Source organism: Nanorana parkeri, unplaced genomic scaffold (assembly GCF_000935625.1).
Source record: "Nanorana parkeri isolate BGI_ZX_2015 unplaced genomic scaffold, ASM93562v1 scaffold79, whole genome shotgun sequence".
Taxonomy (NCBI): domain Eukaryota; kingdom Metazoa; phylum Chordata; class Amphibia; order Anura; family Dicroglossidae; genus Nanorana; species Nanorana parkeri.
The window spans coordinates 367450-394952 of record NW_017306347.1 but is presented as its reverse complement, the minus strand read 5'-3'; the positions used below and the strand labels follow the sequence as shown (position 1 = coordinate 394952).

Sequence of the window (27503 nt, the reverse complement as noted above, 5' to 3'; positions counted from 1 at the left end):
CCCCCCGCGCCCCCCCCCCCCCCCCCCCCACACCCCTGACTTTCTGTGATCCAACTTTTTATTTATGGGTAGAATGTGGAAAGGTTGGAGCCTCTGTCAGGTCTTTATTGCTGTTCTTCTCTTTGGGGAGATTTCTCCTCACTTCCTGTCCCACTGACACTCAGTGCATTGCTGCAAGCTAGACTTCCTGTTTCCCTATTTTTGGAGTGCATTGTCCATACATTCCCATGGAGAATCCTCAGGGGGATAGTGACAATGTCATTGGCTGTGTTGTGGCTCCTCCTTAGGAATACACGGAACTGGATTGCCCCCGGTGAGGATACCGAGAGCAATAAAAGGAAATGTGAACTCATTCATTGAAATGCCTTGACTTTTCCTGTTATAGAGTGACAACCCTATAGAGTTCCTGTGTCCCTGTTCTCCTGTGTAGCCACCCTGTCACCCCCTCTCCCAATGTAGACTACATATGGCGGTGCTTCCATTCATTGCACAGACATGGTCTGCTGTTGTCACCGGTTTTGGAGGCTTTTGCAATAACGGTGGGCTGCCATTCCACCATCACCCAAATTATTCGGGGTACGCTGCTCCCGAGCCTTGTTTACGGGTCCCCCTCATGGAAGATCGGGTGCTGGGCGCCAGCAGGGAGCCTTCTATGCCCCACAGAGGTCACAAATCCAAAGCAAAAGACCAGCTGCACTCTATGCACTCCGACTGTCCCCTACAGTTAGGTCCAGGGTGGAACGCGTCGGCGCAGGAGTTCCTGGACGGTTACGCTCTATTCATGGTATCTGAATGAATCAAGTTACCAGTGTTGGAATTTTTTGCCACGTGTAGCCGCCGGTCCTTACCTTTTGGATCTGAGCGTCTGGTTCTGGTTATCTTTAGACAGGTGTACGGAAAGCTAATCTTCTGTTTTGTGTTTGTAGGTTCATGACAATCAGATTTCGGAACTTCCCAGCGCGATCGGGGAGCTGGTGAACCTTCAGAGGCTGAATATCAGGTATGGCCCATCCCCCATAAATCCTGCCGCTCCCATGGCACATCTGTTGTGATAGGAGGCAGCCCGAGGGGCAGATCAGTGGTATGATTCTAACCCCCCCCCCCCGGGTATAGAAATCTCCCATTATTCATCATGATGAAGCTCGGGCTCACCACACCTGTTGCATCCCACAATGTGATACGTGCGCCTCTTAGTATGTGTAGCTGAGGATGTCCCGGTGCCGATGCCAGTGAAAATGCCCCAATTCTTAAGGCCATTACCGGCTCTTTAAATGTTCAGACAGAAGCAGCAGTGCGAGTTCCCGCGCTTCTGGGGACCTCGGTAGCCTGCTGGCGACCTGCAGATAGCTGTCCATGGCAGTGCCTGTCTGGTTCTTTATCTCCTCCTTCCCAGCGCAGGCACAACCATGGACAGCCCCGAGGGCGGAACTACTGCCCCAGGTCTAGAAGCTGGGGGTTTCCTTCCGCACACCGACGGGGAGGACTGGGCCGGCAGTAGGGGAGGCCGGGTTCCGGTATCGCCTGTGAGGTGGAGTGCCTGCAGAGCCACTACAAATGCCCACGTCGCCTGGGTGAGATCGGCACAGAGCCTGGTGAGAGGACATGTGTTCTCAGAACACATGTTCCCAAAGCAAAATGCTATTCTGCTGTGGGGACACGTGTTCTGCTGTGGGGACACGTGTTCTGCTGTGGGGACGTGTATTCAGTTCTGGTGAGAAACTGCCCTAAAATCATCAGTCTGTGTCTTAGAAAAACATGTCACATGGCCCTTTAAGAAAAAGTATCGGTAAATGGTATCGGCAAGTACATGAGGGACAGTACTTGGTCTTAAAAAATGCGGTATTGGGAAATCCCTATGTGTAGCACCATATCTTGTGAACTTCTTTTGTTGTGTCTGCAGCCGGTGTTTGCAGCACAATCTTGCCACAATACCTAGGCCCGTGATATTTCCGCCTATGCTTCCATGTTGGGTCTCCCGGGTGACAACCAGACACGTGTGCTCCTGTGAGGGACTACGAAAGATCAGAGGAGGGACCAGCTGAAGCTTTATTACAGCAGGTGATGCGCTGGGTGCAGGCCACCTGATAGGACTAGAGCAGGCAGGAGGAATCATGGGACATGCAGTGCTGATGCAAGAAGCCACCTGATAGGACTACAGTAGGAAATGCATGTGCATTATGGGCTGGGGAGGAGGAATTATGGGACATATAGTCCAGATGCAGGAGGTCAGCTGATAGTATTACACCGGGCACGCATGTGCCTTATTAGCTGGGTGGGAGGAATCATGGAGCATGCAGCCTCAATGCAGGAGGTCAGCTGATAATATTACACCGGGCACGCATGTGCCTTATTAGCTGGGTGGGAGGAATCATGGAGCATGCAGCCTCAATGCAGGAGGTCAGCTGATAATATTACACCGGGCACGCATGTGCCTTATTAGCTGGGTGGGAGGAATCATGGAGCATGCAGCCTCAATGCAGGAGGTCAGCTGATAATATTACACCGGGCACGCATGTGCCTTATTAGCTGGGTGGGAGGAATCATGGAGCATGCAGCCTCAATGCAGGAGGTCAGCTGATAATATTACACCGGGCACGCATGTGCCTTATTAGCTGGCTGGGAGGAATCATCATCATCAGGATCCAGTTTGGGCCAATCAATCCTGTGAGCGCTTCCTGATCCAGTATTCGGTCAATGAACAAGTTTGGGTAAGTGCCGCACGAATAGGGCTGGCTGTACAAATTTGGGGGGGAATGTAAGATTTTGGGGCAAAATGCTTCTAAATAGCAATGAGGGTTTAATAAGACATTAGGGGCCGTGACACAAATAGCAATTCTGTTGCTCGTGAGAATTCCCCAGTGACCGGATTGCACATCCCTGCCTTCTATGTGTTGCTTCTTTTCTGGCAGTGAGGCATTGCTCCCTTACTGTTGAAAACGCTGCAAAGTCGCTGGTGAGAGAGCACTGCCTCACTTTTCCAGTCGGCGAGGGAGGGACAATCAAGCTCCAAAGTGAACACCGTGTGACACGGCCCTGAAGGTTCTCGGGCTAAACTTTTCAGGCAGTATCCCCCCCCCGCAGTACCTCTTCTTGGCCACAAGATGCCCTCAGTCTTCCAGATTGAATGACAGCTAGGGTTACCCTATCGGAAGGTTGAGGACGCTACAGTGAATGCCGGGTGTCATCACAGCACCGCCTTCCATTACAGTGTAGTTTATGGTGGGGAGAGTAGCGCTCTCTGCATCAGTAAGCATCACCCAGCCACAAGAAGAAGCAAACAGTGGACCCTGTAGTGACCGTCCAGAAGACTTTACAAAAGGTAAGTATAAAAACAAAGACAAGCAAAGAAACACAGCCATGGGGGAAAACTATTGGGGTGGGGGGGTAGGGTTAAAGGGGAGAGTGCAGAGCCCTGAGTTGGCCTTTAAGCTTTGTTTACAAGATTTGAAGTTGGTTTGTTGTGTTTTTTGACGTTGTGACTTCCAGTTTTCTGTATTTGTCTCTGATGATTAGTCACAATAAGCTGAAGAGTCTTCCCGAAGAGCTAGCACAGCTACAGAACATCAAGAATCTTCTTCTCCATCACAACCAATTGGAGGAGGTACCGAACTCCCTGGGACAGCTGATCGCTCTGGAGGAACTGGTAAGCTCCGTATAACGATGGAAAGATCAGTTAACGCTTCACTTCAGGCAAACTGATAAACTATACATACCCTGCATAGGGGTTGTTTTACAAACCTTCACTGGGGGACGCAAAAAAGATATGCTGTTCCAACCCCGTGGACTTTACCGCTCTGCACTGGAGGAGGAGATGTCTTTTTCTGGGTCCCGTCCATCCAGTCCTGAGATTCATAGAGCCTTGTCAGACAGCACAGTTAGGTTGGTGACCTCTGAACTTCTCTGCTACAGTTTAGCAATACAGCCAGATCACCTCCTGCCTGTGACTGGACAGTGAAGGAGATGCAGAATGTGCTCATTACTCTTCCCCTTGCCCTTCTAGTCTGGGTGCTGCTGTACAAGGGGTCGTGCGATGCATTATTACAATGCATAACACTGTTTTGCTTTTTTTAAAACATTTTTATTGAAGTGTCACAAAATGGCACATTATTCAAGTCTCTGCAGCAGCGTTGTGGTATTAACAGACACACGCACACCATGTGTGTTGAGATGTATTGACCATTGATGTATCGGTCTCTATGTTTGCCTGATGAAGGGACCACTAACCGTTACAATACGTTGCTGTCCCCTAGTGCCACCATGTATGTTTAGCGTCTGGATAAAGGCGTTTAGCACGTTGGACTCTGGTGTGTGCGTGACTACTTATACATGTGGATTTACGCGGCGCTATCCGCAGGTCATACCAGCACCCATCTTATTAGATTGGGATTTCAGTCTGGAGTGTGGTGAAACATAGACTATTAGAGATGTATTGATCAGCCCAGGTCAACGCTAGGGCACTTAGAACCCTATGGTTTTATCTGTGCCCCTGTATTAAGCCTGCTCTGATCTCTACGGATCAATACAGCTCAATGCAGATGGTGTGAACGAACCCCTTATATAAAATGTGCTATAGTTTCCCTTTAACAGGACATTATTATTGCAGGACTTCTCCAATAACAACCTAAGGAGTGTCTCCAGCTGCCTTGGTGCCCTGACCAACCTCACCCGGCTCAACCTATCCAACAACAAGCTGAAGGTCCTTCCTCCAGAGATCAGCCGCATGAAGAGTAAGATGGAATCTTTCATTTTTACCTGATATAAATATTTTCCTTTTATTTGCATGAGGCTCATCGGGCACACGGCGCATCCCTGGTTTCTCTTCTCCCCGCTGGGCGCTGCTCTGTGTCCCAGCGGGGAGGAGAGAACTGTCGCAGGAGGTTGAGCAGTGCGGGAGGCGAGCGCTGTGAGCGGCCGCCATCTCTCCCCCCTGCACCGCTAAGCCTCCTGTCACAGATCAGGTGTGTGGGTGGTGACAGCTGTCATTGCTAAGAACCAGAGGTCTTGCTGCACTCCTTACCGGAAGGAACCCGTATGGGTGGGTACTCGTAGTGACCACGGACGGCACCGTGTATACCATAAACAAAGAAATAATGTCACCAGCACACCATAGTAGTAAAGCAATAGTCCATTTAATGGCACATTGTCATGCGATGCAAGCCCTTTCGGGGCCTCGGGGTCCCCTTCTGAGCCTGATGAAGGGGACCCCCTGAGGCCCCGAAAAGCGCTTGCATCGAATGGCAATGTGCTATTGAATGGACTATTGCTTTACTACTATGGTGTGCTGGTGACATTATTTCTTCGTTTTGCTGTCGCAGGAGGCTGAGCTCTCCTCCTGCCTCGCCCAGCCTCCTGTGACAGATCGGGAGAGTACCGGTGTGGGGGGGCGGAGACAGCCGGGGGTGCAGGGGAGAAGTCGCCTGTCAGAGGAGACCGAGCTCTCCTCCCCGCACCGCTCACTCAGCCTCCTATGACAGCCGATCCAGGATGAAGAATGAGTACAAGCAGTCAGTGATCGCTGACTGTTTAAATAATTGAGGACTGAATCCCCAATTAGGAATGAACAGGAAGTGCTCTACATCACTTCCTGTTCATTCATGATTGTGGTTATAGTAAACATACTCTGTCCACAAGTTATGAATGAACAGGAACACTCAGCATAGAAGATTCCTGTTCATTTATAACGGGGGAATGCAAAAAAAAGAGATTGAGGGCTCCGTGTTCTCAATCTCTTTTTCTATTTTAAAAGGGAATTATCAGGGGTCTGTTTAGACCCCGAATATTTCCCCCAAAGCCCCTAAACGTAAAGTAAAAAATAAAAATATTTAATAAAAATTTTATATAATTTAGGAAAAAAAACAAAAACTTTCAGTTTCGGCCTGACTTTTATATTTTTTTTCGGTTTTGAAATTTTAATTTCGGTGCACCTCTACAAATCAATATGGATTTCAGAGCCAGCTCCATTGACAACAACTAGGGAAAACCTCACCAGTTAGGCGGCAGCTGTAATTTTGAAGCAGCATTGACGACCTGGCTCCTGGGATCTGGCAATATAGGTAGATCTGGTGGTCGGGTGTTTGGCCATAAAGTGTAACCTGTCTCTTGCGGACTCCTCTAGGTCTCCGTCAGCTGGACTGCACCTCCAACCTGCTGGAAGACATCCCTCCTTCCCTGGCTGGTATGGACTGCCTGGAGCAGCTGTTCCTGAGGCAGAACAAGCTGACCTTCCTGCCACAGCTGCCCAACTGCAAACTACTCAAAGTAAGGCCCTGAATGGATTCTTTCCTGTATTTGTGTAGATCTGACGTGTTCTGCGGTACATGTAACCCATTCACATCAATCCCTTCATCAGAGGAGCTCAGAGAACTTGTAGTTACCAACACAAACATCATACAGATGCAGTGCGTGATGGGATTTAAACCCAGAACCTCCGCACTGCCTGGCACACATTGTAACAGCCAATTGGCCACACTGCCCAGTACATCGCAGGAGTGGATCAGCGAAAAATGATAGAGGTACCTGAATTGGAATTTCAGATACAGATGTTCTGACACGAAGCAAATTGACAGGAGGAGAGAACGGAGCGAGCAGAGAGATGGCCTTGTCAGTCTGCTGCTGCTCTTTCACTTTCTAGGCAGCAGACAGGATGAGAGGAGATGACACCACTGCATTTCCTAACCTGAACTCCAGCCAACCAGCTAAATACACAGACATAATGCATACGTGGGAACTGTTTAACCTACCAAAGGATTCACATTTATCTGCAGCCTGTCCTGAGATTTACACAGCTCTGCCACATAGCAGAGCCCTGTTTTAGTAACACAGGTCTACTCCCTCCCCCACCCTGCGAATGGACTCTGAAAGGAGAAGCAGCAAACTGATAAGCTCATCTCTCTGAGTTTAGGTGTGCAGAGGATTGCATGAGGATGATATCACTTACACTGATTGCAATACATATATTGTGTGTGTGTATATGTGTGTGTGTACATACACACACACACACACACACACACACACACACACACACACACACACTTACGGAATACAGAGCTTCATTACCCTGTATCTTTTATATCTGCCTGGAGTTTACTGTAACCAAGAAAGTGGTGTCCACCTACTGGCTGTGCTTTGTGGCAGAGCTTTTTAAACCCCAGGACTGGATGGGCAGAAATGTGGATACTTTGGCAGTAAAACAGCTTCCTTGATTGTATGTCATCCGTGTATGTGAATGTGAGCCGATACTTGAACTTTGTTCTCAGGATCTGCATGTTGGGAACAACCAGATAAACACAGTGAGCGCCCAGCACCTGACGCACCTCACTTCCCTCTGTACCCTCGAGCTGCGGGATAACAAGCTGAAGAGCTTACCGGATGAGATAACGCTGCTGACAGGACTGGAGAGGCTCGATCTCGCCAATAATGACCTAGGCAGGTGAGACGTATTCCAGGCACAACGGTGTCTATAATGCAGCATCACTAGACAGCTTCACTCTTCTCAATAGCTGACAAATGCAACACTGAAGGTCATTTCTTTCTTTCCCGCTTTTTTTTTCTATCTTTCTCGTTTCTTCTCTCTCTTGCCGCTCTTTTTCTTTCTTTCTTTCTCGCTCTTTTTCTTTCTTTCTCGCTCTTTTTCTTTCTTTCTCGCTCCTTTTCTTTCTCGCTCCTTTTCTTTCTCGCTCCTTTTCTTTCTCGCTCCTTTTCTTTCTCGCTCCTTTTCTTTCTCGCTCCTTTTCTTTCTCGCTCCTTTTCTTTCTCCCTCCTTTTTTTTCTCGCTCCTTTTCTTTCTTTCCCGCTCCTTTCTTTCTTTCTTTCTTTCTTTCTTTCTTTCTCGCTCCTTCTTTCTTTCTCGCTCCTTCTTTCTTTCTCGCTCCTTCTTTCTTTCTCGCTCCTTCCTTTCTTTCTTTCTTTCTCGCTCCTTTCTTTCTTTTCTTTCTTTCTCGCTTACGCTCTCTCTTTCTCGCTCGCTCTTTCTCTCGCTTGTTTTTTCTTTTTCATCACAAGGTCATTTTCTCACCTAGGCAGGTGAGACGTATTCCAAGCACAACGGTGTCTATAATGCAGCATCACTAGACAGCTTCACTCTTCTCAATAGCTGACAAATGCAACACTGAAGGTCATTTCTTTCTTTCCCGCTCTTTTTCTTTCTTTCTCTCTCCTTCTTTCTTTCCCGCTCTTTTTCTTCCTTTCTTTCTTTCCCGCTCTTTTTTTCTTCATTTCTTTATCGCTCCATTTCTTTCTTTCCCGCTCCTTTTCTTTCTTTCCCGCTCCTTTTCTTTCTTTCCCGCTCTTTTTCCTTCTTTCTTTCTTGCTCCTTCTTTCTTTCTCGCTTTCGTTCTTTCTTTCTCGCTCGCTCTTTCTTTCTCTCTCGCTCGCTCTTTCGCTCGCTTTTTCTTTTTCATCCCAAGGTCATTTTCTCTCCCCCCACTTGCCCTTCCATTTTTACAACCACCTTATCAGGAGTAACTGTCTTGGGCCAGGGTATGCAATCACTCAGCAGCGGTCATCATTCATCTGTGTGCTATACATTCCCTATAGAACCTCTCTCACACCTATACAGAGCACTAGGATTATCAGGTGTCCTTTCTGTTTGCGTATTATACGTTAAAATAGAAACTTATGCCAAAAAGTTTTATGTTTTTGTTTTTTTTTAGTTTTGGACAGAGTAAGGCAGAGTTATAACCCCTGTCAGCTCTATGCCCCATTGGGGAGATTTCCCTTCACTTCCTGTCCGATAGCCACAACAGAATGCGAGGGAAAATCCCTGGTGATCAACAGAAATAGTTTCCCCCATTGGAAGATAACCTATCTCTTGCTGTTGTAATGAAAACCCAAAATTTGGGATTTTATTCCATTTCAGTGATAATGGTCACCGAGACAAATAGAGAGGGTTAATCTCCCTAACGGGGACACAGATAATGATAAAAAAAACCTGACCGATGTTCTAATCCCTCTCTCACTTACCCAAGACTAGCAAAAGTTTTGTCCTCAGTTGCACTTAAATAACTTTTTGTTTTTCCATTTTCAGTTTGCCGAACACCCTGGGAAATCTTCCGAAATTGAAATCCTTACAGCTGGAGGGTAATCCGCTGAGAGGGATTCGTAGGGATGTACTGAATGTGAGTAATTGGCGCGATGCACTCGCTGAGGTCCTACTGCTTAAAGTCCACGTTTTTATACCTCACGTCATATAGCATGGGTGCATACATCATCCCAAAAACCCAAACCGCCCCCCCCCCCCTTTACCTGAAACATGGGATGATGCATCATCAGGGGGAATCCTTTTAAAACAAAATTTAGTGCAGATGGAGCCCACACAGCCACATCATCCAGGTTTGTTATTGTTTACATGATATTACTAGAAGTCGCATCTTCCACCGCGGCAGATGGGACCTGTGCAGAGTGCAACACCAATCCATCTTCCCTTACCACACTATAGTTCAGCCTTCCTTCCTCCAGCCAGGCCCATACCTCCGTTTGGTCCTGAGCTTGGGAAGCTTTGCTCTGATCTCGGATGCAATGCTCTGCAGACTTCATTGCAAAAGAATAGTAACATTCACATGGGATCAGCGTTGCTGAATTTACTAAGGTGGACTTAGCCTTCAAAGTGAACCTGTGCTTTACAGTCCACCACTTGGAGAAATTGGAATCGACTAAGGTGCGTTTGGTGCATGTCCCTCGAAAAATGACAGGTTCACTTGAATCCGAGAACTTCACGGCTGGAAGACAATACGGAAATGTCTTAGAAGTATAAAGGACAACACAGGGAAACAATTTTATTAACCCCTTCAGTAGGACTACCCCTCATACTGCAAGGGTTAAATGCTCATTTTTGTCTAAAAACTTAGTTATACTCTCCTAAACCTCGGAGCTGGCTGGCTGTTACATCGCTCCCTTCAGCCTCTTGCCTCATATGCTGCAGCCATGATATGTCCCTCGGGGACCTCACATCCAATACAAAGTGTATTGGACGTGATGACTCGAGGATCCTTAGACCACTGCAGGGTGAGTGAGGTGGAAGAACTGGTCTAAGAGCAAGCCAGCTTTGACGATCGGGGGAGTGTAACTATTTTATTTTATTTTAGTCCGTAGACACAAATGAGCAGTTAACCCTTGCAGTGCTGGGGTAGTCCCTCTTCAAGGGTTAATAAAAAACATTTGCCCGGTGTTCTGCTTTAACTATCTATATTTTTTGTCCCTTTAGAAAGGCACTCAGGAACTTCTAAAGTATTTAAGAAGCAGAATACAAGTTCCAGGTAATCTATTTTTCCTCTTTGTTTAATATTTTATATCTGGGCTCTGAGGTTACTCTTGGAAATTTTTCATAAATGCGCAGACTTCCCCAAAAAACAATCCTGATTGCTTTTCAAGGTGATCTTACTCCTCTGTTTTGGCCTGTGTCTAAGACTTTTTGTCCTAGGGTGACAACGCTGATTAGGTCTGTGCCTCTGCAGGAGCAGTGTTGTCTCCTTAGGTCAGGGGTGGGTAACTTCGGCCCTCTAGCTGTTGTAGAACTACAAATCCCATGAGGCATTGCAGGACTGACAGTTACAGGCACGACTCCCAGAGGCATGTTGGTATTTGTAGTAAAAGCACAGCTGGAGGGCCGGAGTTGCCCACTCCTGCCCTTGGACGTGTAGAACATGGTTGTGTTTTCAGCATATTGCCCAGGCTCTGGCTACTGCACCGCTGCAAAGATGCAGCACAGAACTGGAGAACTTCTAAGGCCATTAACGTTACTTAAAAAAGACATTGATGCACATTCTTGTAGTTGTGTCGGTGAGATGAGAGTTATGTGCAATGCAAAGACACTAAGTGCCTAAAAAATTGTTAAATCGGTCCTTCTACTTCAGGGGCAAGGTCTGCTTCTTCAAGTTGCCCCCCTCCCCTTGCTAAAACACTGCATAAAAGTTCCTGTGGTGTTGGTGGTGGTTACATAACATACGTGCCTTTCCCTGACTTCTTCTGCAGTGCCTAGGAGAGGGTGACGTCATCCTGCTTCCGGCCACATCTTGGAAGGGGTTGGTGGAGTGGATAACATACATGCCTTTCCCTGACTTCTTCTGCAGTGCCTAGGAGAGGGTGACGTCATCCTGCTTCCGGCCACATCTTGGAAGGGGTTGGGGGTGCGGTAGATAACATACATGCCTTTCCCTGACTTCTTCTGCAGTGCCTAGGAGAGGGTGACGTCATCCTGCTTCCGGCCACATCTTGGAAGGGGTTGGTGGAGTGGATAACATACATGCCTTTCCCTGACTTCTTCTGCAGTGCCTAGGAGAGGGTGACGTCATCCTGCTTCCGGCCACATCTTGGAAGGGGTTGGGGGTGCGGTAGATAACATACATGCCTTTCCCTGACTTCTTCTGCAGTGCCTAGGAGAGGGTGACTTCATCCTGCTTCTGGCCACATCTTGGAAGAGGTTGGGGGAGTGGATAACATATGTGCTTTTCCCCGACTTCTTCTGCAGTGCCTAGGAGAGGGTGACGTCATCCTGCTTCCGGCCACATCTTGGAAGGGATTGGTGGGGCGGTAGATAACATATACTTGCCTTTCTCTGACTTCTACAGCGGCGCCAAGGCGAGGGTGACGTCATCCTGCTTCCGGCCACATCTTAGAGAATGTTGAATAGCCCAAACCTTGGGACCATTGGGCTGCACTGCCTTCTTGCTAGAATTGGGCTGCTCAACATTCTCCGAGATCTGTCCGAAAGCAGGATGAGGTCACCCTTGCCTAGACTGCGCTTGCTGTCCCGAAAATGCTGCAACTTTGGTCCATTGTGTTGCCTTAGGCAATCCATGCACATGAATGGGCTGCTCTAAAGCAACACACATTCTGTGGCACAGGAGCAAATCTTTATTCGTAATCAGTGGTTCGCCATCCACGAATAGCGACTGGTAAACACATCGGGGAGGGCCGAAGTAACACTCCCACTTAGACCTGGATTTCCCATAACGTCTTCCAGGACAGCATCACGAGATGGAATCTCCTCCCCCACACACAGGAAACACGTCACTTAATCTGTTTAAAAGACCCTCCTCTCCTCCACTTTCGGTTCTCGTGATGATTGAGGGAGTGGAGGAGAGGAGGGTCTTTTAAACAGATTAAGTGACGTGTTTCCTGTGTGTGGGGGAGGAGATTCCATCTCGTGATGCTGTCCTGGAAGACTAATGGAAATAGAGTTACCGGTAAGTCCTAACTCTGAATTTCCAATTGAAGAATGGAAAATGTACATTGGGTAAGCAATGGGGGAATGCAACTGGCAAAGGCGTGGTGACTAAATACAGCAAAAAATCCCAACTAGCAATTTGTCACATGATCAATCCATTCTGTGTCTCTTTTTTCAGCTTTGCTTGTCTGGATTTTGTGTTGTGTCACATGCACACGCAATTTTAAATCTATGTGAGTTTATAAATTACGCTTTTTACATTTAGTCGGAATTGTGGAGATGGTTTTGTGCGTGTAGATGCCAGTGGTGATGTCGATTTTATTTTTTACTGAAAATATATTAAATGTATAAAAACATTTCAGATTCAAAGAATGAAGAAAACACAAGTCCTGTGGTCACGGCTATGACGCTCCCGAGCGACTCCCTGGTTAATGCACATGCATTGTCTACACTGAAGACCTTGGAGTATAGGTAGAGCTTATTCCTCGTCATTTACATTGCTACAAACATTCTTTGGATGTATATTGTATCGGCATATACTACGGAGCCCCATATTGTGACCTCAGCATCATTCATATCAGTCCCTTTTATAGCCTAAAGTCCTTACAGTAGACTTGCATGAGAAAGACCAAAACATCCCTGTCCTTCTACCTCCAATCTGCTCTGTCCCTCTCTACCTTTTTGTATTCACATTTTATAAAAGCTTAACTCCGGGCAGGTATTTATTTTATTATCACCGGTATTTATATAGTGCCAACAATTTACACAGCGCTTTGCCAACTGTACAGAGAAGCTGACTTTATGTTTTATTGACCCTCCCGTTGTCTCTTCCTCAATACCAGAAAACGATAGGTCCCCCTGCACTTCTCACAGCGCTCCCGGGCCAAGTGGAAACAGTGGTGCTCGCAGTGACAATGCCGGATGGCGCAGTGCACAGCAGTCAATGAATGATAGAAATCACCAGCACTCCGTAAATGAAATACAAAAAATATCCATTTATTTGGATTAAACGTCACACATATCAAATAATCCAACGTTTCGGGACCACCCAGGGTCCCTTCATCAGGGCAGAAATCTTCCTCAATACTACTTCATGTATCTGTCCCTTCATCAGGGATGTCAAAGCTGATATGCTTTTGCATGCCCCCATTTTATCCTTCCTTGACTATTGTAAGACCCTCCAATGTGCTGTGAGCAGAGCAGACCTTTTCCTTCATTGCACATGTTCGTGTTTTTCTTGTTCACTTTGAGCGATTCAGTTGTCAGATTTTCATTTGTACTCCGGGTTTTTCTAGTAACAAGCAGGCCACCACCATTCCAGATGCCATTTTCGATGCTATTGGCTCCTGCCCCGTCTCAACACTAAATTTCAGCAAAAATCAACTGGCCGAGGTTCCCCCAAGGTAAGCTCTTCTTTATTTATATATACGTAAGAATAGCAATGCTTCATTTGCTCTGAAGAAGCAAGATCCACTTGTTTGTGTGTTAAAGGGAATGTGTGGCATTTTTTTGAAATTTTAATAAAGCTGAACTCCAACCTTCTTTTTAGTCTTGCACAGTTGTACCGGCTTCTTTCCTGGACTGAAATTGCTTCCTCTGATGTCACTGCACACTGCGAGCTCCTCATAATGTGCATTAGAAAACGCAGCAAGTCAGATAGAGCTGAAGCAAGTCAGATAGAGCCCACCTCATTTCCTGGCTGGGGGATGCACTTTCCTCTCCAGCCTGACCCTTTTCATTCATTGGATTTCAAGTCTTCCGATCATAGATGCTCAGCATCACATGTAGGAGTTACCTAGGGTGATCTGCAGGCAAATGCAACCTGCCTAGGAACGCCTACTCCTTCAGACTGACATCCACCCATCAAGGCATTTTGATATTTGAATAGCTCCTCCAAGGAGCCAGCCCACTGCTTTCATCAGGGCTGAAGGGCTCCTGGAGTGCTAAAGCAGGGTGCTGTGATGTTTTCAGGAAGCACCCTGCTGGCCCCTCCCACCAGCTATGATCTGCCTGCTTTGCATAGAGACCCATTGATGACATCATTGGTTCTAAAATTGGGTATGTAATGAAAATGGAAAGGTTTATTTAAAAATTCTAGGCTGACTTTATTTGCATTCAGACCATCCTAGGTAACACCTAGATGTGATGCTGAACCTCCATGACTGAATTAAAACGCTGGTACCCTCAGTACTTCCCTTAAGAACTGTCAGCCCTGATGCAAGCAGTGCACTGACTCTTGGTAGCGGTAATGCAAATATCAGAATGCCTCGATGGATGGGTGTCACTCTGGAGGCGTGGGCGTTCCGAGACAGGCTGCATTTTCATGCAGACCGTCCTAGGTAACACCTACATGTGGCGAGGGAGCATGGGGCCGGCTTTCCTGCCAATTATGGGGGCGGGTAATGATTCGCCGCCCAGCTTCCTGACAAATCAGGAAGCCGGGCAGTGAGTCATTACACGCCGCCGGGAAGCCCGCGATGGAGCCGGCTTATCAGTATTGGTTTCTGGTGCATCCCTACCTACATGTGTCTAATGCACATTGCGAGAAGCTCACAGTGTGCAGTGAAATCAGAGTAAACCATTTCAGTCCAGGAGAGAAGCCGGTACAACTGTACAAGACTGAAGGGAAGGTCGGAGTTGACCTTTTTTAAGAGAGAAACTGGACATGTCCATGTGTTTTTTTTATGTGTCCTGTCAAACACTCCTAGGGGTGAAGGGCCCTTTGCTCCAGCTTTGGGAACCTTTGCACCCCCCTTCCTGTATTCAGAATGGATGAGTCAGTTGTTTGTAAATTGTAGACTTATAGCAGATGATGATCTGAGATCTTTACAAGCACCGAGGGAAGCCGGTGTAATTTCCCGGCACTTTCACGCCGAGCGTCTGCCTGTTGAAGAGCCCTCAAGGGGAATTTTAAATTATTTCTACTTACCGTAATTCACTGTAAGTGCTTTCCACGAGGCATCTCCTGCGCACGTGTGAGTTCACTCTGTTTCGTCAATTGAAATAGCGGTGTCCCGTCTCCAGTGAGATGAAGGCGCTGAACGCTCCGGCCATACTGAGATTCAAAGGCAGACATGAGTTACTGTAATATTTCTTAAAGAAGCCCTGTCACCACCTGGTCCTGCACTTGCACGTCAAAGTGAGAAGGTCCCAGGTGGGGCTACTGTGTATATGTCCAGAACAATAAAGTTTTAACAAAGCGCTGACATCAATGGGCCACCGGTCTTTTTCAACTGAGATCACAGAGAGCGTGGACAGGCTGGTGTGAATGGTGGCTTAGAGAAATGCTGCCTGCTACAGTCATGTGAGCTATGTGTTCAGTAAATGTACTTTTTGTGACCATTCTACAGCAACATCCACACTTCCTGAAGTGTCGGCTAGAGAGCCTCCTGGACCACCTGCAGGGCAAAGCGACAGGTTCTCTTTAATACCCCTTACCCCACTTTGGCTTTGCTTCCCTCCATCACCTAATAGTTCCTGGTAGGGATGCACCGATACTGTTTTGTTTTTTTTTGGTATCGAAATACGAGTACCGATATTTTGCTTTCAGGTACTCTCCAGTACCGATACCGGTGCTTCCAGTGGCATGGAGCTGGCTTCCCGGGCAATCGGGAGTCCAGGAGGTGGGTAATGACATGCCACCCGGCTTCCTGATTGCCCGGGATGCCTACTCCATGTTGGTTGGCTGGCTCGATTGTGATTGTCCATTGCTGATTGGCCAGAAAGCCGGCTTTCCAGCCAATCAGCAAGGAGCCAGCTTTTTGGCCAATCAGGAAGCTGGAAGGTGGGTCATTACTGGTCCTGATTGCCCGGGAAGCCAGCTACATGTTCCCCTTCCGCACTGCCAGTCAGAGGAAATCTTCCTCTGTCCAGAAGTTTCAGTATTGGAGAAGGTATCAGAGCATTTGGGCGAGTACTCGGCCAAATACGCGGTATGGGCACAGATACCGATACTAGTATTGGTATCGGTGCATTCCTAGTTCCAGGTATGGAAGATCATGTAACTAATTTCAGTGCTGATTCTAAATTGATGATTGGCCAAACACTGTCACATGGGAATGAAGATATCTCAGAATTATGTAAAATCTGAATCGGATCCGGATCGACTCCGAGCTCACACGGGGCTGTCCGTCTTCGATTTCTGCACTCCGTTGCTGCTTTCAGAATGAATTTGACCTGTTGGCTCACTCACTCCAAAGGACAGACCCCCTTCCAAGGTTCACTAACGACCCCTGGTGGCACTTTGGGGAGCACCGGGAGATGCAAGTATTGCATTGGCTCGTACAGCTCAGGCACCTTTACATGCCTGTATGTTTTTTGGCTTGGGGGAAGAAACCATTTTTAAACAGGAAGAAAGAACATACGCCAGGAACATAGTAGCTCTGCTGGACATTGAACTTGGGTCCCTAGGGCAGCAAGACCAGGGTACTAACCACTGAGCCACAGTGTTGCCCAGTTGTGCCAAGTTACCGCTACAGTTGGATAGTATGTCAACAGAGGTTACACAAAGGTAATTGGTGCCATTTATCAGTGACCGTGTGTGTAGCTGTGCCCTCACTTATGTAAGGTCTAACACCAAGAACAAGACCACCACCTCTTAATGGGCACTAAGTGGGCAGACCAGGGGCTCCTTCATAGTTCCTTAGAGATAAAGGAAGCTTTCGGCTGTTTCAGCTTGCAGGCAGCCACTTCTTTATTTTCTTTTAGGTGGACTCTTGTGGCTAAATTCTACTATTTTACACAGTACTGCTGGAAAGATTTTTATTCTTTTTATTGCATTGAATTTTTCTCGCAGGATCGTAGAATTGAAAGAATCTGTGTGCGACGCCAACCTGGGCTTCAATAAAATCCCAGCAATCACCCTGAACCTGTGCATGCTACTGAAATTAAAACATCTGGATATGAGGTCAGTTACTTCTCTATTAATGAACAAGGTCTCAAATTCTCTGTAAATAGGTAACCTGCCAAAACGATAGCACAGAGTAACAGAGTTCTGTAAAGCTGCCCCTACACGGCTTTTATTTCGAGCTTTATATACTGCTTGTTTGTAATTCAAGCAGTGTGTGGGCCAGTGGGGACCCGTCCATTGGACCAAAGTCAATTTTTCAATTAAAAGAGAACTATGGGGTAAGCGTTTTTCCCTATAGTTCTCTTAAGGGTCACGGGAGGACATATACTAACCTCCTCCCGTGACCCAAAGCTCTGTATATATCAAGCTTCAGCTCGCGGTATACTGAGACTGCCGCAGCCGGGATGGATCCTGACAATGCTGTCGAAATCTACCCTGCTTTGTGAATGACAGCTGGCTCTGCCTATCTAGCGGCAGAGCCAGCTGTGCCCGCCCCCTCCCCCGTCCGTTTCTCCAGTCAGCGCTAGAGGATCAGAGAGGGCCGCGGGGAGCGGTGACTGTCAGTCACCGCTCTCTGCTGGAAAATGATTGAGAAGTGAGCGAGCGACGGTATGCGTTCGCTCACTTCCCGATCTATTGAGCCGACGTGTGACAGTTTCATTGTCGCACGTCGGCTCGAACTATGAGGATGAGTGAAAATCACTCATCTTATGGTTCTCCTTTAACTTTTATTAAAGGAGCCGGTCCGAAAATGTATGGCCAAACAGTCAGTTGGCTGCAGTCACTGTTTGGGGAGTGCTGACAATAACACACCCTTTGCTGTCAGAATACAATAGACTGTTGGGTGGGATTTCCCCTTTCATGCTGTTTTGCCTGATATCTCCCAGTGAGATTTTATAGCCAATAGCTAATTGAGTCGGCATTGGTATATGACCTCTGACAGTGTTTGTAGTCCAAATCAGGAAAGCAGCTCAGGGTGACAACACTGGTCCTCCATAGATACAGCGCAGAGAGTGAGGAAGTTGACAGGAAGAGTCACAGGCAGGACAGCCGGGTACAAATAAAGTGAAAAGGAAAAGAAAACAAATGCAGCCCTTTCATCTAAAGACTGGTAAGCAGTAATATTCACGGCCTGGCCAAAAAACAAAATCACCACCTGTATTTAGCTAAGCAAATGGGTAAGAGCCTTCCATTGGATGATTATTGAAGTGATTAATAGGTTTCATTTGGCAGCAAATGAGGTCAGCTGCTTGAGTTTAGATATCCTTTAGCAAATCATCTGCCCATACCTGTGTTCTTCTTAACAGAACCTGTAGACGTTGTTTTGTCATCACAATGTGTAACCTCTCAGTATCTTTGATTTGGGAGACATTCACTAAATGTACTTCTCTTAATGCAGGAATAACTTTTTGTCTTCACTCCCTGATGAGCTGGAAGCTTTGACACGACTACAATCTATCATCCTTTCTTTTAACAGGTCAGTGATATGTATTACCAGCAGGATGAATTGTCAATGTATGGCACCTGAGGATTTAATTATTGGTATAAAGCAATAAGTCTTTATAATAGTAGAAAATAATGAATCTTCAAGCAGTCTGTAAAAGAAGTTTAATAATCCTCACCCGCCTGCTGGGTGGTGACTCTGGCCTTCACTCTCTTGCAGAGCTATGAACAGGGCCGGGCGGAGGGGTAGGCAGAAGAGGCGGCTGCCTTGGAGGCTTCTGCTGGAGGGAGGTCCTGCAAAAAGAGCAGGACCTGCAACCTGTACTGCTGATCTAGTTCACAGACCATGAAGAGGGGACACTTTCGCTTGGGTACTCAAGGAATGTGCCCCAGCACCGACTACAGATGCCCCTGGCTGTGGCAGATGCTGTGTTCTGCACTGCGCTCTGTGGTTCCACCCACCGGTCACTAGGCCACTATTGTCTCCTGTAGTGACACAGAAGCCGGTGGGTGAAAAGAGAGTCCCTGCAATGTGAATGATACTGTCAGTGTGTTTGCATGCTTTTATATACAACATGTACATTTTAGTTGGGCTGCAACTAACGATTATTTTCAAAATCGATTAGTTGCCCGAATATTTTTTCAATTAATCGATTGGTTGTACTTAAAAAAAAACTCTCGCTCCCCCTCTCTTTCTCTCCCGCTCCCCCTCTCTCTCTCCTACCCCCTCTTTCTCTCCCGTTCTCCCCCCCAACTAATTGATAATGAAAATAGTTGGCAACGATTTTCATTATCGATTTATAATCGATTACTTGTTGCAGCCCTACATTTTAGAAATTATATATGCTCATCATCTCTGCAGACATTTCGGGGTCTATTTATGAACAAGTCGCAGAGCCATTTGCCCTGCAAATCTCTGCGAGCATTCGCTCGGTGCAAATTATTTTTAATGTAAGTTGGATGTAATAATTGGAAAATATTGCATAATGGCCTCTAGATGGAGCTAAGGAGCATAGGATACTGGTATGCCGGTATGCCGTGCTCCTCGGCTCATCAAGTGAACATAATGCAGTATTTTCGAATCTACCAGTCCCAGCACCTCCAAAGTGAGCCGGTTGAGACTTGTAGTTGTATGGCAGATTGAGAGTAGCAGTCTATGAAGCCTTGCCTGAACGTTGTATTCTTGTGTGTCATGGCCTCTCTTACTCCTCTGTTCTCAGGTTTAAAACTTTCCCAGAGGTTCTGTACCGGATTCCTACGATAGAGACGATTCTCATTAGCACCAATCAGATTGGATCCATAGATCCCGAGAAGCTGATTAAACTGACCAAGCTGTCCACCCTGGACCTCCAGAACAATGACCTCCTGCAGATCCCGCCAGCCCTGGGGAACTGTGAGAACTTAAGGTGAGGGGCCACTGAGTCACATTTGCTGGTAGCCTGATTAAAGCTAAGCCTGGGGCACCTGAAAGATTTCCATGTCTGTGATCTCAGCCCGCCAACCTTCACGGTGAAATGATTCCGGAGAGGTAAGTACTAAAGCTGAAGTTTAATCTGCTTATATTTCGCCTTCCTTTAGTCCCCCCCCCCCCTCATCAACATGCTAATGACAATGATAAATAAAACGTTTCCATTTACATACTTTATTGTAGACCAGGTGATATCATCACTGGGTCTCTGGGCTTCTGTATGTAATGCAGGCAGATCAAGGCTGGTGGGAGGGGCCGGCAGGGGTGCTGTGATGTTTTCAGGAAGCTATGTACAGCCCCCTGCCAGCCCCTCCCACCAGTGCCTCGGTACTCTTCTAAAGAGCCCTTAGCCCTTCTACAAGCAGTGGGCTGGCTCTTGGGAGGAGTTATGCAAATGTCATGGGTGGATGTCACTCTGGAGGAATGGGTGTTCCCAGGCAGGCAGTATGTGCATAGTTAATGCCCACATGTGATGCTGAGCCTTAATGACTGAAGAAGTGAAATCCAATGGATGAAAGGGGCGGGCCAGGGACAATCAGGCTCCTCCAGCCAGGAAATGAGGCGGCCTCTATCTGACTTGCTGCAGCTTCTAATGCACATTGTGAGAACCTTAAGTGATCAGATGTTATATCTGCAGTGTGAAGTCATGTGACGTTTCTTATCCTTGGTGTTTATTGCTTGTCCACAGAGCTCTCCATCTGGAAGGAAACCCGTTCAGAACGCCGCGGGCGGCCATATTGGCCAAGGGAACAGCCGCTATTCTGGAGTATCTCCGGAGCCGCATTGCCACTTGATAGTGAAGAGGAACGGTCGCGGCTACTTCATGGCGGTGTCCGGATCTCACACGGTGCTGGAATACAGAATTTTTTTTTTTCATTGCCATAATTTGTTATCATTACTGACACGGCGCCGAGCTCGCAATTTATATCTGACGCATGGCGAGATACAATCTTTACCAAATGCCGGGGAACCTTATTGTACCTGCAATGTTTCCTATAACGGCAAACACTAAAGTTTTTCAGGAGTTCACTTTAGGTTACAATGTTTACATCTTGTGACAACCTGAAACCAAATAAAGAGAACCTGTCCCTACACTGGCTTCCTGCCCCACTGATAGCTCAGCGTAATGCCGAGTGGGCTTGAGTGGATGTGCTGGCCAGGGATGCAACAGTCTTGGCACGTCTTTCCCCATGGTGGCCCTTGCATTCGGTCATTTTACCAAGCACTGGGGACACACCTAGAAATGTCACTGCTGGACTCCTGTAGCATCCCTCTGCCATCTAAAACATCAGCGATAAGCCCATTCTGCTTACAGAGGGGCACACAGAGGGGTTGTGCTCACCAAGGGAACTGGAGTCCAGTATAACACTTGCCTTGGTGCCCATACCACTACATAGTGGGTACTGGTTGGTGTTTAATGAGACCACATTTTTCTAAGCCTGCTTACTGTGCTTTGTGGCTTTTAGAGTGCTATGTGTATCCTTTCTCAGGTAGGGAATTTGATTGCCCGTAGGTCTACCCTCTTGACAACCAGGGCCTGGCAAACTATCGGCAGCGTAAAATAGCGCAGGTTGCATCATTTATACAAGGGCGACAAATAAAAAATGCGTGCAAAGCATGTTCCTGTGGAATGTAACATGCGTCAGAAATGGGAACATGCCTGAAACCTGAAAAAGATTGCATGTATTGTGTATACTAGGGATGCACCGATACTGGTGCCGATGCCGAGTATTCGGGCAAATACGAGTGCTCGCCCGAATGCTCCGATGCCTAGCCCGATACTTCCAGTATCAGGAAGCCGGGCAGCGATTGAAGACGAGGGAGTATGGAGCCGGCTGCCCGGCCATCAGGAAGCCATGCGACGAGTCATTACACAGCGCCCGTCTTCCTGATTGGCCAGAAAGCCGGCTCCATGCTTTCCCGTCACCTAGTGACTAGAAGCAAGGGGACGGCTTCCATGCTAACTAGGAAGCCGGGTGGTGAGTCTTTACACGCCACCTGGCTTCCTTAACCACCTCCGGGCCGGCCGTAGTAAAAAAACGGCCGGCCCGAGCTCTCTAGATCTGAGCGGCGTGGGGTCTAAACACCTGGTCTTGAAGTGGTTAATGGGACATTCGGTATCGGCAATTCCCCGCCCTCCCACAAAATAAATCGGTGCTCGATACCGAAATACTGATATCGGTGCATCCCTAGTATATACACATAGCATAGGCGCATTGATGCCCCAAGCAGTAGGTGGTGCAGGATTCTGTATGCACTGTGGTCACTGCGACAGAATAGATCATTTGGCGACTGTTTTCGCATTCAATTTTCCACTCGCAGTACCTCGCTCTTCGCCACTAATAGTTTATCGGGCTGACAGTATTTTCTATGCACGATCCTCTCGGGTATTTAACTGCACTGGGCTTAAAGTCTTTAAAGTGACATTAAACCCTCAGATTTTTTAACATAAACCACTAGCTGCCAAGGGAGGGAGGGATAAGGTAAGTAAAAGTCCTTTTTCCTGGTACCTTAGGCAAAAATGAGCATGTGACCCCTTGCGGTGCAGGGGAAGCCCCACTGCAAGGAACAGTTCCCCGGAGTTCAGCTTTAAATAACGAGGCCTGCTCACCTGCCGTGTCCATTACAAAGTGATCCCTTCCTTCTCATTATATTATCTATTATGCAGTAGGAGGAGTGAGACTTTTTGTAGCAGGTGTGAACTCCAAGGTGGGCAGAAATAGAGCCTGGGTTTGTAGCAGGGAGATCTCACCACGGTAGTCACTAGGACTTAGAAGCGAGGAGATAATTTGGAGAATCGGGGTAGGCAAACGTCAGCCCTCCAGCTGTGGTAAAACTACAAATCCTGCACCTACCTCTGGGAGTCATACCTGTGGCTCTCAGTCTTGCAATGCCTCATGGGACTTGTAGTTCCACAACAGCTGGAGGGCCACATTTTGGTTACCCCCTGCTCTAGGCTCTCTAATTGGAATATAATTTTAGGGTGGACAGACCCTTTCGGGAGGGATGACGTGCTCCAGGATATTCAGCGTATAAAAATGAATTCAGTGAAGTGTCTCTTCTGTATCGGTGTTCCCCTTTGATGGGCCCGGGGTTAGGATTTATTTTGCAGGCCGTGACCTAAACCAGCTCCAGTAAGAATAAAAATTTCCAGGAAATGTAATGGAAACCTTCCACTTTGGTTACAGAAATGTTACAATCTACACAATAAATACTACACAACTTGTTCTACACAATAAGTTCCTCACAAGGCATTTTGTCATTTCATTAAAAGTGACTTTTTCCTGTCCGTCTGCAGCCTCTGTGTCTTTCTAATCTGCAAAAAACAAAACAAATCCACTTCCTTGCAACTAATGCAACAGTACTCTTTATGCAGAGCGCCCCATCAAATCGCATTCCCTGCCCATGCGCTTGGCACCCTATGTTTGCGCTGTGCTGAATGGACAATTTCAGGCATCCAGTGTCGTGTTTTCTGGTTTGCTGCAGCAAGCCACGGATCTATGTGGATAGACAGGGGTGTTGGGGATGCAGTTTTTCTCTTTGCAACACTGGGGCTGGTCATGTGATATCGCAGGCAGCCACTCCCACTTAGCTGTACTGATTCAAAACTTACTGCAGAGCACAAGCAGGTAAGAATATGCAAATGTATAAAATCCCTGCAGGCTACATACTATGACCTATAGTCAGCCCACCTTCCCAGCAGCACATACTCCCCTTTATTCGCCTCCCCTGATGATCTGTTCAGAGCTGGAGATGCCACAATCTGCAAGTTCCCCAAGTCATAGCTGATGGAGAGTTATAGACATTCCCCATGTGACATTGCTGGCGCTTGGCCCGGCTCTGTCTCATGCATTGATGCAGTACAAGGAGCCGATCAGTTTATGTGCTGACCAGAAGCTTGTTGATCAGTAGAGAAAGCAGAGTCATGGAGGGATGAGTGATCACTGTGCTGCTTCTCTTTTCACTGTCCAGTCACAGGCTAGGGGTGTGTCTAGGACAAATTCTGGCCCTCCCGCTGAGGTATAACCACAAATCCCATCATGCCTCTGCGATGAGACTTGCAATGCCTAAGGGCCCAGTCACACCAGTTGCAGTGCATTCTGGCCCGATTCTGGCCAGAACGCACTGCCTCGCATTGCGGCCGGCTCACTTTTTGGAGGAGGTGTGGCGGGCCATTGAAGTGAATGGCACCGTAGCCACGCCCTCCGGCCGCAATGCGATCACCCGCACGGGATCGCAAGGCACATTGTGCCTGCAGTCCGGTGCGATCAAAAGAGTGCTCGCAGCATTTTGATCGGACCGCATGCACAATGTGCCTTGTGATCCCGTGTGGGCCATCGCATTGCGGCTGGAGGGTGTGGCTACGGTGCCATTCACTTTAATGGCCCGCCACACCCCCTCCTGCCCGACAAAAAAGTGAGCCGGATGCAGTGCGTTCTGGCCAGAATCGGACCGGAACGCACTGCATATGGTGTGAACGTACCCAAAGGGCAAATGGTGTGAACCTGCACATTCCAGACCAGACAAAATGACACATGCCGTATTTTTCTGGAATGGACTGCACTGGTGTGAAGAGAGGCCAGAAATAGCATAGGGATACATTAGGATGCATTTTGGGTCCGGAAACAATCTGGTCTGATCTGGATGTGGCGTGAACCTGCCCTAACGGCAGTTGTAGTTGCACCACAGCTGGCGGTCCGTGGTCTAGGACCATCTGGGCTCAAAGGAAGTGGGATGAGTGATCCTGACCATCAGACCGAGTACATCGAACAGCAGAAAAGTACAGTGTGGGGGGGAATCCCTGTATTGTTTATCTTATTTTAGGCTGGAGCTCTGCTTTAAGTTTTTTGTAACTTTTAAAACTCCACAAGCAAAATGGATGCAAACGAAGGAGAGAAAAATAACGCAGCACACTGACCATTTTGCACCATTTACAAATACACCCCCATAGCTTGTGGTGGGAATGCATTCTGTGACCAGTAGATGGCACTGTTGCATTGTTACAGCTGTTTGGGAGATTGGAAACGGCTTCATATTTGTGATCGATCACTCCCATTGGTGTGTAGTATGGATTTATTTTTTTTCCCTTGTTTTTGGTTTGTTTAACATATGTATAGCAAATTTCTCATATCTGGTTTGCTGACACTAGGGAAACAGACTTATGGGACAGCTTTACTTTTAGGGAAGTCATCCTTTGAATATATCACAATGTTCTATTCATGTGCTTTCCTGCCAATGCAGTCCCTCCGAGATGATGTGCAAATGCCAAGTTTCTGAACTTTAGGATCTGCATATGGTTAGGTACGCCCTCCCTCATGTGTCCATACTCAGACATAATGATAAGTCGGTCAGGTGCCAAACATTGCATTGTGGGGGTGTAGGAAGAGGTGCATATGTCTCCCATGAACCCAAAAGTTTTTTTTTAGGTGGGGCGTTACTGAGCATAGTGGATTAGAGAGGTGGCCATGGAAGATTTCTCCTATACAATTGAGTGTTTATTTTACACCTGTGTAATGAGGACAAAGAAAATGATAGTAACCTGGAAAGATACTTGCTGGCACTGCTGAAATAGCCAATTAATGGGGGTCTCTTACTTGGACATGGGGGCAGGAGGGCAATTGAAGTTAGAGAAATCCTTACTAAAACCTGCTCATCTCATTTCATACTCTCATCATTATGGGGACAACCATAGACTAAGACTTACAGGGCTATTCACTAAAGAAGGGAAGAGTCTGGAGAAGGCAAGAGAAGTGAACAATCTAGGGCAACAGCTGAATTGGAAATCGTCTTGGCTGGAGTTTGGCATTAGAACGGCTCTACTGTGCTTTGTGCTGGCTTAGTTCACTGCTCCCCAAACTGCGGCCATTTGTTTGCCTTTATCCAGCCCTTGGGGCACTTTTCTGTCTGGCTGACACCAGTGGTGGGGCAATATTCCTCCCAGTAATTCCTTTCACTGATGCCAACGATGGAGCACTAGTTCTCCTACTGACACCAGTAATGGGACGCTATTCCTCTCACTACTTCCAACAATGGAGCATTAATACTTGCATTAACACCATAGTGGGGCACTATGTTCACTGATACCAATGATAGAGTACTATTCCTCCCACTGACAACAACATTGGGGTGCTATTCCTCCCAATTACAATCAAGATGCGGCACTATTCCTCCCACTGATACCAATGATGGGGCACTATTCCTCCCACTGATACCAATGAGGGGGCACTACTCCTCCCACTGATACCAATGAGGGGGCACTATCCTCCCGCTGATACCAATGATGGGGCACTATTCCTCCCGCTGACACCAACGATGGGGCAAAATTCCTTCCACTGACACCAACGATGGGGCAGTATTCCTTCCACTGACACCAATGATGGGGCACTATTCCTTCCACTGACACCAACGATGGGGCACTATTCCTTCCACTGGCACCAACGATGGGACACTATTCCTTCCAGTAACGCCAACGATGGGGCACTATTCTTTCCACTGACACCAACGATGGGACACTATTCCTTCCAGTAACGCCAACGATGGGGCAGTATTCCTTCCACTGACACCAACAATTGGGCACTATTCCTTCCACTGACACCAACGATGGGGCACTATTCCTTCCACTAACACCAACGATGGGGCACTATTCCTTCCACTAACACCAACGATGGGGCTCTATTCCTTCCACTAACACCAACGATGGGGCACTATTCTTTCTACTGACACTCACAACAGGGCTCTATTCCTTCCACTGACACCAACGATGGGGCACCATTCCTTCTCTGATACCAACAACGGGACGCTATTCCTCCTCCTTACACCAATGATGGAGTTCTATTCCTTCCAATGAGACCAGCAGTGGGGCACTATTTTTCCCTCCAACACCAACCGTGGGGTACTATTCTTCCCACTGTCGCCAACAATGGAGCACTAACTCTCCTTCCACTGACTACAGGCTCTAGGCCATTTTTCCTACTCCCACTGCTCACCAACCCTGAGAGCATTGTTTACTCTCACTGACAGGGCATTTTCTATTCCCACTCGGCCCCCCTAAGGCCTGAAGGATAGTGAATTGTTAAAGGAGAACTATGGGGTTAAGGCTTTTCCCCATAGTTCTCGTTAGGGTAACAGGAGGACACAAACTAGCGTCCTCCCGTCACCCTAAGCTCAGTATTAGCTCGCGGTAAACAGACGCCGCAGCTGAAGCGGATCCCGACAATTATGTCGGGATCCGCCCAGCTGCGTGACGGAGCGGGGAGGGGGGAATCCAGCCCCTCCCCCGAGAAGTGAGTGAACGCCGGTATGTGTTCGCTCACCTCCCGATCTACTGAGCCGACCTATGACAGTCTCTTTGTCAGAGGTTGGCTAGAACTATGAGGTGACTGAAAAGCACTCACCTCATAGTTCTCCTTTAAAGAACATTTGGGAACTCCTGGTTAAGCGGATGCTTTCTGCTTCCTTTTAGCCCATCTCTTTACCATGCATGATTAACAAAATACAGGCAACAAGTCACGTGTACAATAAGCTGACAATTTATTTTTTTGTACAATAGACTTTATTTTTATATATATATATTTATATAT

The 27503-nt window shown here is 47.4% G+C and overlaps 1 protein-coding gene across 2 annotated transcripts in view; it reads left to right on the top strand.

The window, feature by feature from the left end:
• LRRC40 (leucine rich repeat containing 40) overlaps window positions 1-20725 on the top strand; it is a 23755-nt gene extending 3030 nt beyond the window's left edge. Inside the window, exons 3-15 of one of the 2 annotated variants that reach the window (XM_018576877.1) lie at window positions 927-1000; window positions 3514-3643; window positions 4604-4727; window positions 6116-6258; window positions 7257-7429; window positions 9026-9116; window positions 10202-10240; window positions 12519-12634; window positions 13459-13566; window positions 16959-17069; window positions 18412-18489; window positions 19676-19861; window positions 20612-20725. In XM_018576877.1, coding sequence (XP_018432379.1) covers window positions 927-1000; window positions 3514-3643; window positions 4604-4727; window positions 6116-6258; window positions 7257-7429; window positions 9026-9116; window positions 10202-10240; window positions 12519-12634; window positions 13459-13566; window positions 16959-17069; window positions 18412-18489; window positions 19676-19861; window positions 20612-20717 — 1479 coding nt within the window. In that variant the 3' untranslated portion in view covers window positions 20718-20725. Of the gene's footprint in view, window positions 1-926; window positions 1001-3513; window positions 3644-4603; window positions 4728-6115; window positions 6259-7256; window positions 7430-9025; window positions 9117-10201; window positions 10254-12518; window positions 12635-13458; window positions 13567-16958; window positions 17070-18411; window positions 18490-19675; window positions 19862-20611 lie in introns of both variants that reach the window. The other variant, XM_018576876.1, reaches the window with a different exon arrangement.
• Window positions 20726-27503: the final 6778 nt, after the last annotated feature.